The sequence below is a fragment of the Scyliorhinus torazame genome, chromosome 1, assembly GCF_047496885.1.
Source record: "Scyliorhinus torazame isolate Kashiwa2021f chromosome 1, sScyTor2.1, whole genome shotgun sequence".
In the NCBI taxonomy this organism is placed as follows: domain Eukaryota; kingdom Metazoa; phylum Chordata; class Chondrichthyes; order Carcharhiniformes; family Scyliorhinidae; genus Scyliorhinus; species Scyliorhinus torazame.
Genome location: NC_092707.1, coordinates 263,464,606 through 263,481,505, shown reverse-complemented (window position 1 = coordinate 263,481,505; position 16,900 = coordinate 263,464,606). Strand labels below are relative to the sequence as shown.

The window sequence follows — 16,900 nt, the reverse complement described above, 5'->3', positions numbered from 1 at the left end:
TATCCTTGATCCTACCTGCCAAAGACTTCTCATGTCCCCTCCTGGCTCTTCTTAGCTCTCTCTTTAGGTCCTTCCTAGCTAACGTGTAACTCTCGAGCGCCCTAACTGAACCGTCATGTGTCATCTTTACATAAGCCTCCTTCTTCCTCTTGACAAGTGTTTCGACTGCTTTAGTAAACCACGGTTCCCTTGCTCGACCCTGCCTGACAGGTACATACTTATCAAGGACACGCAGTAGCTGTTCCTTGAATAAGCTCCACGTTTCCATTGTGCCCATCCCCTGCAGTTTTCCTCCATCCGATGCATCCTAAGTCATGCCTCATCGTATCATAATTGCCTTTCCCCCAGATATAACTCTTGCTCTGCGGTATATACCTATCCCTTTCCATCACTAAAGTAAATGTAATCGAATTGTGGTCACTATCACCAAAGTGCTCACCTACCTCCAAATCTAACACCTGTCCTGGTTCATTACCCAGTACCAAATCCAATATGGCCTTGCCTCTCGTTGGCCTATCTACATACTGTATCAGGAAACCCTCCTGCACACATTGGACAAAAACAGACTCATTTAAAGTACTCAAACTATAGCGTTTCCAGTCAATATTTGAAAAGTTAAAGTCCCCCATAACAACTACCCTGTTGCTTTTGATTCCTTCCAGAATCATCTTTGCAATCCTTTCCTCTACATCTCTGGAACTTTTCGGAGGCCTATAGAAAACCCCTAACAGGGTGACACCTCCTTTCCTGTTTCTAACCTCAGCCCATACTACCTCAGTAGACGAGCCCTCATCAAACGTTCTTTCTGCCACCGTAATACTGTCCTTGACTAACAATGCCACCCCTCCCCCTCTTTTACCACCTTCCCTGAGCTTACTGAAATATCTAAACCCCGGCACCGGCAACAGCCATTCCTGTCCCTGCTCTATCCATGTCTCCAAAATGGCCACAACATCGAAGTCCCATGTACCAACCCATGACGCAAGTTCACCCACCTTATTCCGGATGCTCCTGACATTGAAGAAGTCACACTTTAAACCACCTTCCTGCCTGCCGGTACACTCCTGCAACTTTGAAACCTTACTCATGATCTCACTACTCTCAACCTCCTGTATACTGGAGCTACAATTCAGGTTCCCAAGCCCCTGCTGAACTAGTTTAAACCCTCCCGAAGAGCATTAGCAAATTTCCCCCCCCAGGATATTGGTACCCCTCTGGTCCAGGTCTCGTCTCGCTATCACGTGGCACGGGTAACAACCCAGGGATAATAACTCAGTCCTAGATCTAAGTTTCCACCCTAGCTCCCTGGCACCTTTCACATTTGTCCTCCATCTCCAAAAAGAACCTGCTCATTCGGGTTCTGGTTAGGTGCGTTCTGTGCACCATTTACAGCTGCATTAGGCCTGGACTTGCGCATGTGGAGGTGGAGTTTGCCCTGTGCAGCGCTTCACTCCAGAGTCCCCATCCTATTTCTATTCCTCCCATTTTTCCCATGTCTCGTCCAGCGGGGAATGTGCCTCTTCTAGCAGTGACCCATATAGGCCCCTGAAGTTCCTCCTTCCTAGGTCGCCCGATTGTACTTTGCTTCTTCCTTGAGCTCCCTTGTGAGGAATTTCCTCCATCCACCATCCGGTGAGGGGGAGCCCCGTGTGTTGTCTATTGGTTTCTCTCGCTCTGAAGTGGCCGGTGTTACTTCATCTCGTGTGTCCGTCATCTCAGTAACTTGCCTCTCTTGGCTTCTGCCGCTTTTTGTCTCTTTACGACCTCTGGAACTACTGTTATTCGGCATTGTTCCTTGAGATGCTGTTGGGTCGGGTGAGGGGATACCTTTTTTCCCTGTTCAGGCTATTGTAGGTAAAAGAGCCTAATTTTGGTTCTTAGGAGGAGAGCCACCTTTTGTTTTTTTTAAATAATATTTTATTAAGGTATTTTTAAAACAGTAACATAAACAATGACATCAACATGGTAAAATAAACATTCTCCCCCCCCCCCCCCCCCCCCCCCCCAGCCCAATCTTCATGCACCTCAACCATACAACAACAATCCACCCCCTCTTTTTGAATTCTGCTTCTGCTGACATTTTTATTTTCCCCGAGAAAGCCGACGAACGGCTGCTATCTCAGGGAGAACCCTAACATTGACCCTCTTAAGGCAAACTTTATTTTCTCGAGACTGAGAAACCCCGCCATGTCACTAACCCAGGTCTCTACACTCGGGTGGGCTCTGAGTCACTCCACATTAACAAGATCCGTCTCCAGGCTACCAGGGAGGCAAAGGCCAAGACGTCGGCCTCTTTCACCCCCCTGAACTCCCGCCTCTTCCGACACTCTGAAGATCGCTACCTCCGGACTCTGCACCACCCGTGTTTTTAGTACTTTGGATATTGCCTGAGCAAAATCCTGCCAAAACCCTCTAAGCTTCGGGCATGCCCAAAACATGTGGACATGATTTGCTGGGCTTCCCGCGCACCGTGTACACCTATCCTCAACCCAGAAGAACTTACTCATCCTAGCCGCTGTCATGTGTGCCCGGTGGACTACCGTAAATTGTATCAGGCTAAGCCGCTTAGGGCATCCGCCCATAGACCCGCATCTATCTCTCCTCCTATCTCGTCCTCCCACTTGCCCGTAAGCTCCTCCACCGGAGTTTCCTCCGCCTTCGAAAGCTCCTGGTAAATATCCAATACCTTCCCCTCTTTCACCCAGGCACTGGAAACTACTCTACCCTGTATCCCCCGTGGCAATAGCAGCGGAAAGGCCGGCACCTGTTTTCTCAGGAATTCTCGCCCCTGCAAATACCTAAAACCATTCCCTGCTGCCAATTTAAATTTATCCTCCAAAGCTTTCAAGCTGGGAAAGCTCCCATCTATAAATAGATCCCCCATCCTTCCAATTCCTGCCCTCTGCCAACTCCGCAACCCGCCATCTAGCCTACCCGGTACAAACCTGTGGTTATTATAAATCGATGCTCCCTCCACTCTCTTATATCTCCTCCATTGCCCCCAGATCCTCAGAGCTGCCACTACCACCGGACTTGTGGAGTATCGGGCCGGCGAGAATGGCAGAGGTGCCGTTACCAATGCTCCCAAACTGGTGTCTTTACATGACGCTGCCTCCATCCGCTCCCATGCCGACTCCTCTCCCACTCCCCACTTCCTAATCATGGCTATATTAGCCAGCCAGTAGTAATTGCAGAAGTTCGGCAGCGCCAACCCACCCTCCCCCCGACTGCGCTCCAGCAACACTTTCTTCACTCGCGGGGTTTTACTCGCCCACACAAAGCCCAAAATAATATTCACCCGCTTGAAAAAGGCCTTGGGGATAAAGATGGGGAGGCACTGAAAGACAAACAGAAATCTGGGGAGGACCGTCATTTTCACGGTCTGCACCCTCCCTGCTAGTGACGGCAGGAGCATGTCCCATCTCTTCAAGTCTCCTTCCATTTGTTCTGCCAACCGGGAGAGGTTTAACTTGTGTATTACCTCCCATTTCCGGGCCACCTGGATTCCCAGATATCGAAAGCTCTTCCCTACCATTCTAAGCACAGCTCTCCCAGTCTCTTCTCCTGTCCTCTTGCCTGGATCGCAAACATCGCGCTTTTCCCCATATTCAATTTATACCCCGAAAAATTGCCAAATTCCCCCAAGATTCACATTACTTCCCCCATCCCCTCCAACGGGTCCGCAATGTACAAGAGCAGGTCATCTGCGTAGAGCGAGACCCGGTGCTCCACCCCGCTCCCCCGAACCAGCCCTTTCCAGTTCCTAGAGGCTCTCAATGCCATGGCACCCTTGCCTCGTCCCTCGGTGTAGTTTAAAATACCCCGACCTCATCCGGTTCGTACGCACACTCGCTACTGGTGCCTGGTAGAGCAATTGCACCCAGTCAATAAAGCCATCACCAAACCTTCCCAGCGCCTCCCACAGGTAATTCCACTCCACCCGATCAAAAGCCTTCTCCGCATCCATCGCTACCACCACATCTGCCTCCTCTCCTTCTGAGGGCATCATAACATTTAGAAGCCTTCGAACATTGACCTTGAGTTGCCTGCCCTTGACAAATCCTGTCTGGTCTTCACCTATTGTCCCCGGGACACAGTCCTCTATTCTTGTGGCCAGTATCTTAGCCAGCAGTTTGGCATCCACATTCAGTAGAGAAACCAGCCTGTATGACCCGCATTGCTCCGGATCCTTCTCCCGTTTCAGGATCAATGAAATCGAGGCCTGCGACATTGTTGGGGGGAGGACTCCGTTCTCTCTTGCTTCGTTAAATGTCCTCACCAGCAGTGGGCTCAATATCTCTGAAAACTTCTTCTAGAATTCCACCGGGTAGGCGTCAGGCCCCGGGGCCTTGCCTGACTGTCCTTGATTATTCCCTCAATCTAAATTGGGGCACCCAGCCCCTCCACCAGGTCCTCCTCCACCCTCGTGAACCTCAACTGATCCAGATATTGCCTCATCCCCTCCACCCCAGCCGGGGGTTCCGACTCATTTACTGTAATTTACTGTAAAAGTCCTTAAACACCTCGTTCACCGCCGCTGGATCCAGGACACTATTCCCGTCACTTCGTCCACTAGCAACCCCACATCCAGTCTCCACAGCGGGCGTTGCCCTCTCTCCACACTAACCCGTAGATCCACGCAGTGCGGGGCATGATCTGACACTGCAATTGCCGAATACTCCGTATCCACCACCTTCGGTATTAGCGCCTGCTCAGAACAAAAAAGTTGATGCGAGAGTATACCTTGTGGACATGTGGAAAAAGGAAAACTCCTTCGAAGAGCCACCTTTTGTCCGTCCACTCAGCACATCCTGAAACCATAATCTGTTCCAGGAATCTGTTTAATTTTGATTGTGAACTCATAAACAATCCGAATTTTGTGGGATCATTTGTCGGACATGTTGGCAGCGGCTGAGTGTGGATCTGGCTCTGGGTTTGGTTCACTCCGGGTTGGGTTGAGACTTGACTCGGGCTTTAGCTCCAGATTGATAGGCTTTTTAAAGTATTTTTATTCAAGTTTTTCTCATTTTAACATTTACAGAACATTGCAGCACAAAATAAAATAATCCCCCCCCCCCCCGCCGCCCCGACAGTTGATGGTAACTAGCTCCCTGAAATGCAGAATAAACAAACCCCATCTCTGTGGAACCCCTTATTTACCCCCAGGAGACCACGCTCCAAATCCACATGCAAGACCGGTGACATGGTGCTGAAGAATGACCTCCAAAGTTTCTCCCAACTTCGGGCAGGACTAGAACATATGTACATGATTAGCTGGGCCCCTCCCACACCGCTCACAAGTATCCTCTTCCCCCTCAAACTACTGGCTCATCCTCTACTTTGTCAGGTGCACCATGTGTACCACCTTAATAATTCATCTTAATTGCGTGAGAGAAACTGGGGTTTCACTTGTCTCTTTACAACAAAATAAAACTACACACCCTCATGAACTGGTGTTCCAAGTTGGGAACCCTTTTTAGAAATTATTTTATTGAGGCACTTATAATTTTAACACTTTTCAACAATAACATCCAACAGAAACTGCAACGAAATAACCATCATTCCCCCAAACACAAACCCCAACAAACATGGCTTATAAAAACACACCACCCGCCCTTCCCGGCCCTCCCGCCATTAGTTTTCCTACCCTTCTTTGTCACTTCCATGCCTCCCCTTTATTGGAAGAGATTTTACAACAAAGCGTGCATCTGCGATTCCGCTTAAAATGTGTGCACCCTTTTGTGCCATTTAAGAAGAAGTCGTCATTATAGAATCGTGTTTTGATCACAATCAGAATTTTCACCTGTACAGTTTATAGTACTTTCTGTATCATAAATTCAAATCGATTACCAATTCTCATGTTTTGAAATTGATAATGTGTCAATTTCCATGTCGACCAGTTTAATCTTTATTCTGCAAGAAAAATCAGGATTTCATTCAGGTGCTGTTGGTCAAAATATTTTTTTAAATTTCAAATCTTGGTTGTGAAGTAGATGTCAGTGCTGCAACTCTGCATCTGGCAGCACTCTCATCTGAGACATTTCCATCTGGTGCCTGTAAACTCTACCATCTTTCTAGTTCAGATGATTCAGTGAAAAGACATTATTGTTTTAATCTATTCTGCGATTTTCTTTCCAGTGTAGATTGTATTTGCCACACACTGTTTTTCCCTTTCCCTTGTTTAAAAGGGAAATTGTCATTACTGGGATATAAGTACCCAATGTGTTTAGGCAAGAGAAAAGAAAAAAAAAGGAATGGATCCAGTTTCCAAATACTTCTCTACCCGTCATACAATTGATGTAACATTTCTGCAACTTTTTAATATGATGTAATGTCTGTTGAGCAGGATGGGTGAATAACATTTATGTTCTATAGCCAGTTGAACTGTGGCATGCAGATACATACAAACATATAAATTAGGAGCAGGCGTAGGCCAATTAACCCCTTGAGCCTGCTCTACCATTCAGTAAAATCATGGCTGATCTGATTGTGGCCTTGCCTCCACTTTCCTCCCTTATCGGTCAAGAATCTAACTAATTTAGCTTGAAAATATTCGACGACCCTGCTTCCACGGCACTGAGGATCAGAATTCCACAAACTCGCAACACTCTGAGAAAATATTTCTCCCCGTCTCTTTCTTAAATGGGAGACCCCTTATTTTTAAACTGTGTGCCCTACTTCTAGTGTGTTTCACAAGGGGAGTCAGGGCTCCATGCTGCTCACCTTCGAGGACCATCTGCCATCCCAGCAGTGGCCACTGCTCTGGGTGCTGCTGCTGGGACAAGAGAGTGGCTGACCATTTGATTGGCTGATGGGTCTCTGAGGTGGGACCTCCTCTCCGATGGGAGCGAAAGAACTGCCTCCAGCCAGTTTATAGGCCTGAAGGCAATTGAGAGACGGCTGGATAAATTAGCCCAATGTAGCTGGGCTCACATTGACATTTAAGCTGGAGGTTGGGTCCCTGCATGGACTGGGGTTTGAACGGAGGACGAACTAGAGGCAGGTCTGTTACCACTGAACCAAGATTTGCGTTCCTTTAACACACACTGCTCTTTAACTGAACTAATCCAGAAAAGACTACCTGCTTAAAGGGAATGGGCTTTCTACTATTTTCAAGAATAACCTAACAATAATGTGAGATATTTCCGAAATGAGCACAGCTGGGGTGAAAACTGTCGTGTTGGGTGCTCTGCTACACAGACGAACCAACACGGTTGCGGATGGTACAACTCAGTAAAACTAACAATAACAACATCTGTAAACTGGTTACTGTGGTTCGTTCACTACCCTCTAACCTGTGGACCTAGCCCTAACACTATCTTGGAGAAGCACTCAGCATATGATGAATGTCTGAGTGGCTTGCTGGGAGCTCTGCCCTGGGCTGTCTCCTGCTGGAATGAGCGGGAAGTGTCGTATTCCCCGTTTTATAGTGTGTATGCTCTTGCCTGTGATTGGCTGTGATATTGCGTGTGTATTGATTGGTCCGTTGATCTGTCCATCAGTGTGTATGTATGTTTGCACCATGATGTTTACCTGAATATCATGACATCCCCCCTTTTTTTTACAAGAATATGTGCCTATGTGGTAATAAATATAGATGTGTACTGAGTGCATCTGAATGTGTGTGTGCAATATCTGCAACATGTACATGAGGCTAAACTATATACATAGGAAGGTGTCAGGTGCAACATAGCAACGAGGTTGTACCATAAACAAAACACGTGTAAACATTAAGCATCAAAACAAACTCCTGTAACGACAAAAAGAGAAACATATTAACATTGTGGCATAATACGTCAGTGAGTTAAATGTTCAAACAGGCTCATAAGTGCAGCCTAGTAGGTGGGCAACAAATTTGGGTTGATCGCCTCAAGGGTGGGTCAGGATCCACCGGCTGAGGAATGGGCCTGGCCACAGGCGACAGAGGAATGGGCATGATGGCAGGAAGCTCCACAAAGTCGACATCAGGAACAACAGGAGCGCGTGGCACCGGTGTATGATCACGTAGCGAGCGGGGAAGCAGGCGAAGAGCCCGGCGATTGCGCCTGCGAATGGAGCCATCAGGCATGCGAACCAGCAACGAGCAGGGAGCCACGCGTTGGAGAACTTTGGCAGTTGCCGACCAGCCACCCTCTGGTAGGTGGATGCGGACATTGTCTCCAGGCGCCAGGGCAGGAAGATCAGTTGCCCAAGTGTCATGTGCCACCTTCTGCTGAGCACGCTGCTGTCGCATCCTTTGCAGTACTGGAGCATAGTTGGGTGTAGGGACCAGAATGGATGGCACAGTGGTCCTGAGGGCGCTTCCCGTCAACAGCTGGGCTAGTGGGGCCGAGCGATAGGCCAGCAGGGCTAAGCAGAAATCCGATCCGGCATCAGCAGCCTTGCAGAGGAGCCGCTTGACGATGTGAACGCCCTTTTCCGCCTTGCCATTTGACTGGGGATGCAGAGGGCTGGACGTGACGTGTGTGAAGCCATATGAAGCAGCAAAAGAAGACCATTCTTGGCTTGCAAAACAGGGCCCATTGTCCGACATGACAGTAAGTGGAATGCCATGGCGAGCGAAGGTGTCTTTGCATGCCCTTATGACAGCGGACGATGTCAAATCGTGCAGGCGTATGACCTCTGGATAATTCGAAAAGTAATCTATGATGATGATGTAGTCCCTGCCAAGCGCATGAAAAAAGTCCACACCCACCTTTGCCCAGGGGGACGTCACCAACTCATGGGGCTTAAGCGTCTCAGGGGGTTGCACCGGCTGAAACCTTTGGCAGGTGGGGCAGTTGAGCACCATGTTGGCAGTGTCATCGCTGATGCCCGGCCAGTATACAGCTTCTCGGGCCCTCCGTCTGCACTTCTCAACCCCCAGGTGACCTTTGTGTAGTTGGTCGAGGACCAGCTTGTGCATGCTGTGTGGAATCACAATCCGGTCCAGCTTTAGGAGGACACCGTCAATGACGGCCAAGTCGTCCCGGACATTGTAGAATTGTGGGCACTGTCCTTTGAGCCACCCTCCCATCATGTGGCGCATCACACATTGTAGAAGGGGGTCAGCCGCAGTCTCCCGCCGAATACGGGCCAGACTTGAATCATCAGCTGGCAGATTTGCCGATGTGAAGGCCACCTGCGCTTCGACCTGACAGACGAACCCCTCCGAGTCGGGCGGTGTGCTCACTGCTCTGGATAGGGCATCCGCAATGATGAGGTCCTTTCCCGGGGTGTAGACCAGTTGGAAGTCGTACCTCCGGAGCTTGAGTAGGATGCGCTGGAGGCGAGCGGTCATCTCGTTCAGGTCCTTATGTATGATGCTGACCAGAGGGCGATGGTCGGTTTCCACGGTGAACTGAGGGAGACCATACAGGTAGTCGTGGAACTTGTCTATGCCGGTTAACAAACCCAGGCACTCCTCGATCTGCGCATAACGCTGTTCTGTGGGGGTCATGGCCCGCGAGGCATAGGTGACTAGGGCCCATGATGCAGTGTCATCCCGTTGCAGGAGTACCGCCCCAATGCCGGACTGGCTGGCATCAGTCGAGATCTTCGTATCACGAGAGGTGTCGAAGAACGCCAATACCGGGGCTGTGGTGGGCTTAATTTTGAGCTCCTCCCATTCCTTCTGGTGTGCGGGCAGCCACTGGAACTCCGTGGACTTCCTTACTAGGTAGCGAAGAGCCGTTGTGTGGGAGGCAAAGTTGGGAAAGAACTTCCCCAGGAAGTTGACCATGCCTAGAAAGCGTAGCACTGCTTTCTTGTCTGCCAGCTGCGGAATGGCTGTAATGGCGCTCACTTTGTCTGCATCCGGACGCACTCCTGACCGGGATATGTGGTCCCCCAGAAACTTTAGCTCAGTTTGGCCGAAAGAACACTTGGCTCGGTTGAGGCGCAGGCAGTGTTCCCGTATCCGCGCAAAGACACGCTGGAGACGACTGATGTGCTCCTGTAGTGTGGTGGACCAGATGATGACGTCGTCAACATAGACGTGCACCCCTTCGATGCCCTCCATCATCTGTTCCATGATTCTGTGAAATACCTCGGATGCCGAGATGATGCCAAACAGCATTCTGTTATAGCAGAACCTGCTGAAAGGAGTGTTGAAGGTGCACAGCTTCCTGCTGGACTGATCCAGTTGGATCTGCCAAAAACCCTTCGAGGCATCAAGCTTTGTGAAAATTTTAGCCCGGGCCATTTCGCTCGATATCTCTTCCTGTTTGGGTATGGGGTAGTGTTCCCTCATGATGTTGTTGTTCAGGTCTTTCGGGTCGATGCAGATCCGGAGTTCGCCAGAGGGCTTCTTAACACACACCATGGAGCTGACCCATGGCGTGGGCTCCATGACCCGGGATAGCACCCCTTGGTCCTGGAGATCCTGCAGCTGCTGCTTGAGGTGGTCTTTGAGTGGTGCTGGGACCCTACGAGGTGCGTGAATGACAGGGGTGGCATCCGGTTTGAGCCGTATTCTGTAGGTAGAGGGCAGTGTGCCCATGCCCTTGAATGCCTCCTGGTTGTGGGCGAGGAGAGAGTGGAGCTGTGCCTTAAATTTCGCATCTGGGAAGTCTGATGTGCCTTCTGGAGACAGAGCGTGTACCCGCTGAATGAGGTGGAGAACCTTGCATGCCTGTGCGCCTAGCAGGGAGTACTTCGATGATCCAACTATCTTGAAGGAGAGTGTGGCCTTGTATGTATTGTGTGTCACCTGGAGCTGGCAGGATCCCATGGCCGGGATAACGCTTCCGTTGTAGTCGACCATCTTACAACGGGATGGCCGAGTTGGTGGTCTGACCTTCAAGGCGTAGAAGGCTGACCATGCTATTAGGTTGGCGGAGGCACCAGTGTGCAAACGGAATGTTATTGGTGATCGGTTGACCGTTAGGGTGGCACACCATTCGTCACCCGGATTGACACTGTTCACTGGCATCAGTTGGTGGGTCCTGCTGGGAGATATCCGGTTCCTGGCAATGACCGCAACACGGAAGGCTTCCCGGTCGTCTGTATCACCGGTTTGTATATCATCCGGGTATTACTCGGAGTATGGAGGCTGAATGGTCCGCACGTCCCTGCGAGGCTGTCAGAATTGGGGAGCATTGGCAGGTTAAGCTGCTCGACAGCAGGCAGCGTAGTGGCCCATCTTGCCACAGCGGAGGCATTGTCGGTTCATTGCCGGACATTGCCGCTTTAAATGTGCGGATCCACAGTTGCCGCGCGTCGTGACGTCATGGCGTTTGTTGCGCCATCGCGCATGCGCAATTCGGTCCTGCGTAGAGCGCACCTGCGTGTCACGACCCTCTGCGTTGACGTCTCTTTTGGCGCGTACAAGTGCGGGAGGCCGCGGAAAGCGCGCGAAATGGCCGCCCTCGTCCTGGCTGCAGGCCGGGAGGAACTCTATCGCCTGGACCCGCTCGGCCTCGTAGGACCCCTGCCGTGCCGATTCGGCCGCCTGGAATTGGGAGTAGCGGCTAGTCGCGTTTTCATGGAGGACGCAGGCTTCGATGGCGGTGGCTAGGGTGAGGCTTTTAATTTTGCGGAGCTGCTGGCGTAGGGTGCCCGAGTTGACCCCAAAAACAATCTGGTCCCACATCATGGAATCGGAGGTGGCCTCGTAACCACAGGACTGTGCAAGGATACGGAGGTGTGTCAGGAAAGATTGAAAAGGTTCATCCTTACCCTGCAGGCGCTGCTGGAAGAGGTACCTCTTGAAACTCTCATTTTCCTTGACGCTGAAGTGTTGCTCGAGTTTGAGAAGGACCGTCTTGTACTTCGTCTTGTCCTCACCTTCCGCGAACACTAGGGAGTTGTAGATGTGGATGGCGTGTTGCCCTGCGTGGAGAGGAGGAGGGCGATTTTTCTGGTGTCCGAAGCATTCTCCCTTTCTGTGGCTTCTAGGAAGAACTGGAAGCACTGTTTAAACAGCTTCCAGTTGATGCCGAGGTTTCCAGCGATTTGGAGCGGCTGCGGCGGGCTGATGGTGTCCATGGCGCAGGATGGCGGATTCCTTAAGATGCGTAGGTAGGTCTCACAGTTACTGGGTTCCAATCCTGGTACTATGTCGTGTTGGGTGCTCTGCTACATAGACGAACCAACACGGTTGCGGATGGTACAACTCCGTTTTATTACTAACAATAACAACATCTGTAAACTGGTTACTGTGATTCGTTCACTACCCTCTAACCTGTGGACCTAGCCCTAACACTATCTTGGAGAAGCACTCAGCACATGGTGAATGTCTGAGTGGCTTGCTGGGAGCTCTGTGCCCTGAGCTGCCTAATGCTGGAATGAGCGGGAAGTGTCGTGTTTCCCGTTTTGTAGTGTATATGCTCTTGCATGTGATGTGTATTGATTGGTCCGTTGATCTGTCCATCAGTGTGTATGTATGTTTGCACCATGATGTTTATCTGAATATCATGACAAAAACCGGCAGTAGCATTGAAGTGGGATTTGTATAGGTCACCTGAGAATGACCCCAAGCATATTTTTAAAAAGAATAGAATTTAAATAAACAAAATATGGTCCTTGAAGAGTGATAACTAAAATGCTTGGCTTGATTTCGATGTGTTTAGGATCTAGCAGTACTCTTATCAAATAGTCAGAATGGTACTTTCTGAGGCACCAGACAGAGTCTTTCAAGTTTTTAAACTTGCAGTGTTTCAAGTTTAACTCCTTGTTGCCATTTTAATGAAAAGTTCAATCTTAATCGAAAAGCAATAATGTTAATAAGTAAGAGATGCAAGGAGAATGTGAGGAAGAATGTTTTTATGCAGTGACTGGTAATGACCTGGAATTTGCTGCTTGTGGAAGCAAGCAGAAACAATCAATGTTTTCAAGAGGAAATTGGATGGGCACTTGAAGGAAATCTACTTGTCGGGCTTGGGGAGAGAGCAGGGAAATGAGAGTGCCTGGATTATTCCACAGAGCTGGCATTGACTTGAAGTGCTGAATGGCCACATGTGCCGGAAATGGCTCTGACATAGACTTGATGGGTCGAACATCTGTGCTGCCAACAGTTTGGGATTTAGTGTTGTTATCCTGGAGCATGTATCTCAAATTGTACTTTTAATTTACCTTGAACAGAAAATACTTCAACTTCTTCCTGAGAAAATCAACAACAGATGGCAATTTCACAGCATAGGTAAGAAGAATGGGGTAATTTGTGGGATATTTATAAATCGAGGAGCATATTGTAAACTCTGCTCGATTATGATATAGTGTAATCTTTATTCAGAATGGTTTTCTTTCTGTAATCTATACCATTTTAATTTTTATGGTGACGAATCAAATATTTATGTTGTATCTTTATGTATGAAATTTAAATGTCTGTAAATGCTTGTTCATACGGAGTTATGCTCAAATTATCCATTTCTAATCATAAGCTAGGGGGTTATGTTAATCTTTTTAAAACCCTCCTGTGTGTAATGCTAAACTTCATATGTAAAATTTTCGTAAAGCATTGGTGCACTCTAATTTATTTTGGTGCCAATCTTTAGCCTTTTATCATTCTGTTCATTTTGGTTTCCTTCTCCGTAACATCCTTCCTTAAATTTGATAGCCACAGTCAAGCATGCCAAACTCATTTTTTTCCTTTCCTGTTTCTTTTTTGCCGTCCATTTTCGTTAATCATCTTTGTGACATCAAAAGCATTGCAATCTCTTGCTTCAGAAATGCTGTTTTAGGGTCTCATAAAGGAATGTCAAATATTTAGTTTTATGTTTTTATTAATTTCCATATGGCATGCACGTAGTGTTGACCTCCTTAATACTTATTTTCACTTGTTGTTGACATTGTCTTTATTGGCTTCAGGGGAGTCTTCTTCCTGTTTTTTCTCTCACTTTCTTGTTAATTGCCGGGTTGCTCACGTGAATAGCTGCTTAACAATAGATTTGGCAAAATGAATAATACTTGGAAGTAAATAGTTAGGGCAAAGGGCCAGAGGTCATGCTTTATTTCAGGAAGACATCTGTAAAATAAGTCCTTGCATCAATTGTAAAGAGGAGCTAGTAGAAATGTTAAACTTATTTTGTGGATATGACAATAACTTGCATTAATATAGTCTGTGTAATGTAGGAGAATGGCCCAAGGTGCTTCATAGAACTGTAATCAGACAAAGGTTGCCCCCCCCCCCCCCAACGCTGTACTGAGCGGCGAAGCATTAAGCAGGAGATAAATTATTAAGAGTTAATAAGTTAAGAGTTAGAGTAAGAAGAAACTCGTCAACTGACTTTGAACTCCCTGTCGACATCAACCAACACCTCATGACTCTTCACCTACAACTTACCGCGAACCCGCAGGCCACAGTCATGAGTGCCTAAACCCCAATTTACTACTCCATTCTGGGCACCATACTCTCCAACATTCCTTCAAAAAAAAAGAAAAAAATTCTAATTAAGGGGCAATTTAGCATGGCCAATCCACCTACCCTGCACATCTTTGGGTTTGAGGACCATACCCACGCAGGCACGGGGAAAACGTGCAAACTCCACACGGAAGTGACCCGGGGCCGGTATCAAACCCGGGTCCACGGCGCCATGAGGCAGCAGTACTAACTACTGCTCCACCATGGCGTCCCTCTCCAACATTCCTAAGGAAGATGAGATCAACCTCATCGGGGACATCAACACCAGGGTTGGAAAGGAATCCCAACTCTGGAAAGGAACCATCAGAAAGGAAGGAGTTGGGAATTGCAACTCCAACGAGGTTCTCCTGCTCATCAAAGGCGTGGAACACCAGCTTGTCATCACTAACACTGGTTTAGCTCACTGGGCTAAATTACTGGCTTTTAAAGCAAACCAAGGCAGGCCAGCAGCACGGTTCGATTCCCGTACCAGCCTCCCCGAACAGGCGCCGGAATGTGGCAACTAGGGGCTTTTCACAGTAACTTCATTTGAAGCCTACTTGTGACAATAAGCGATTTTCTTTTCATTTCATTTCATTTCACATTGTTCCGCCAAATAGACGAGTTCAAGACTTCCTGGAGATATCCACGATCAAAGCACTGGCACATGAAGACTGCGTCATTGTCTGAACCCGAGACCAAAAGGATGCTCTCATTACCATTTACTATAATTGTATAGGGCATTGACGAGGGCACATCTGGAGTATTGTGTGCAGTTTTGGTGTCCTTATCTGAGGAAGGATGTTCTTGCTATGGAGGGAGAGCAGCGAAGGTTTGCCAGGCAGATCCCTGGGATGGTAGGTCTGAATTATGAGGAGAGACTAAGTTGGTTACGATTATATTCATTGGAGTTTAGAAATGTGAGAGGGGATCTCATAGAAACGTACAAACTTCCTGGAGGTTTAGACTGGGTAGATTCGGAAAGAATGTTCCCGATGGTGGGGTGTCCAGAACTAGGGGTCATAGTTTGAGGATAAGGGAAACCTTTTAGGACTGAGGTGAGGAGGATTTTCTTCACCCAGCGAGTGGTAAATCTGTGGAATTCGCGACCACAGAATGTAGTTGAGGCCAAAACGTTGTGTAATTTCAAAAAGGAATTAGATATAGCTCTTGGGACTGAAGGGATAAAGGGATATGTGGGGACGGCGGGATCAGAGTATTGAACCTGATGATCAGCCATGATCATAATGAATGGTGCAATAGGCTTGAAGGTGAGAATGGCCTCCTCCTGCTTCTATTTTCTATGTTTCTGTGTTACCAAAATGATGACCAGCGCAGACGATTTCTGGGCAGACCACTGCTCCATCCGCTCCTCTGTCCATCAAACTCTACCAGAAGCAATGGAAGAGGAAGAAACAGCTCAGACAAAAATCAATGTTTTTATTTAAATTTAGAATAGCCAATTATTTTTTTATCAATTAAGGGGCAATTTAGTGGGCCAATCCACCTCACCAGCACATCTCTAGGTTGTGAGGGTGAAACACACGCAGACACTGGGAGAATGTGCAAACTCCGCATGAACAGTGACCCAGGGCCGGGATCGAACTCGGATCATCAGCGTATTGGCAGCAGTGCTAACCACTGTGCCACCCTTACAAAAGATCGGTATTGAGGGGCTTCAAGAGCCAAGCATGCTTGCGGACATACACCAATGCCTTCACTCAATCTCCAAAGCGTTCATTTTAATGGAATGGAGGAAAACTAAAAAGGGCTGAATACAAGCTGTGAAGAAGCCATTGGCTACAAGACCAGGTAACACCAAGACTGGTTCGATGAGAACCTCTCAAGACCTCATTGACAAGAAGAGGAAAGATCTCCTGCTTGGAAAAACAACATAACCAGCAAGGAGCACTCCTCAAACACCAAAGTCTGAGGTACAAAGAAGAACTGGGAAAATCGAGAACCAATGGTTGACTGAAAAAGCCAAGGAGCTGCAACAACCCAACGATAATATAACACCTGAGGCTGCTTCAGTGCTATCAAGACAATATATGGACCCAAAACTCTAGACCTCAAACCAGTGAGAGACAAAAAACATCAGCCTTTGATGGAGAGGACACTTCAAAGAATTCCTGAACCATGATACAATCAAAGATGGGGAAATATTTGCGGAAATCCCACAACTCCCCATCAAAGGTGATCTTGGACTCCCACCAAGGATAGATGCAGTCCAAGATGCCATTAAAGACATGAATGGAAAAGCCGCAGGAGTGGACGGGTTTCTAGCGGAGATTTTAAAACTTGGAGGAGAAGCCCCATCATTTCCATCAGCAATTGTTGAAAATCTGGGGCAGAGAAGAAATCCCTGCCAATGTCAGGGATGTCATAATCGCTGCCATCTTCAAGAAAGGGGACAAGGTGGATTGTGGGGACTACTGAGGAATCTCCGTGCTATCCATCGCCGGGAAGATCATCAGCCGACGCCTTCTGAGCCGCCATCTGAAGATATCCATAGAACAATGGACATGATTTTCACTGACAACTTCAAGAGAAATGATAGGAGCAACATCAACCATTCAA

At 48.2% G+C, this 16,900-nt stretch overlaps 1 protein-coding gene across 8 annotated transcripts in view; it reads left to right on the top strand.

The window, feature by feature from the left end:
* The window catches only part of ralgapa2 (Ral GTPase activating protein catalytic subunit alpha 2), an 855,222-nt gene that overhangs the window by 138,798 nt on the left and 699,524 nt on the right, over positions 1-16,900 (top strand). For all 8 annotated transcript variants that reach the window (XM_072505626.1, XM_072505670.1, XM_072505634.1 and 5 more), the window contains exon 4: positions 13,063-13,120. In XM_072505626.1, coding sequence (XP_072361727.1) covers positions 13,063-13,120 — 58 coding nt within the window. The remainder of the gene's footprint in view (positions 1-13,062; positions 13,121-16,900) is intronic.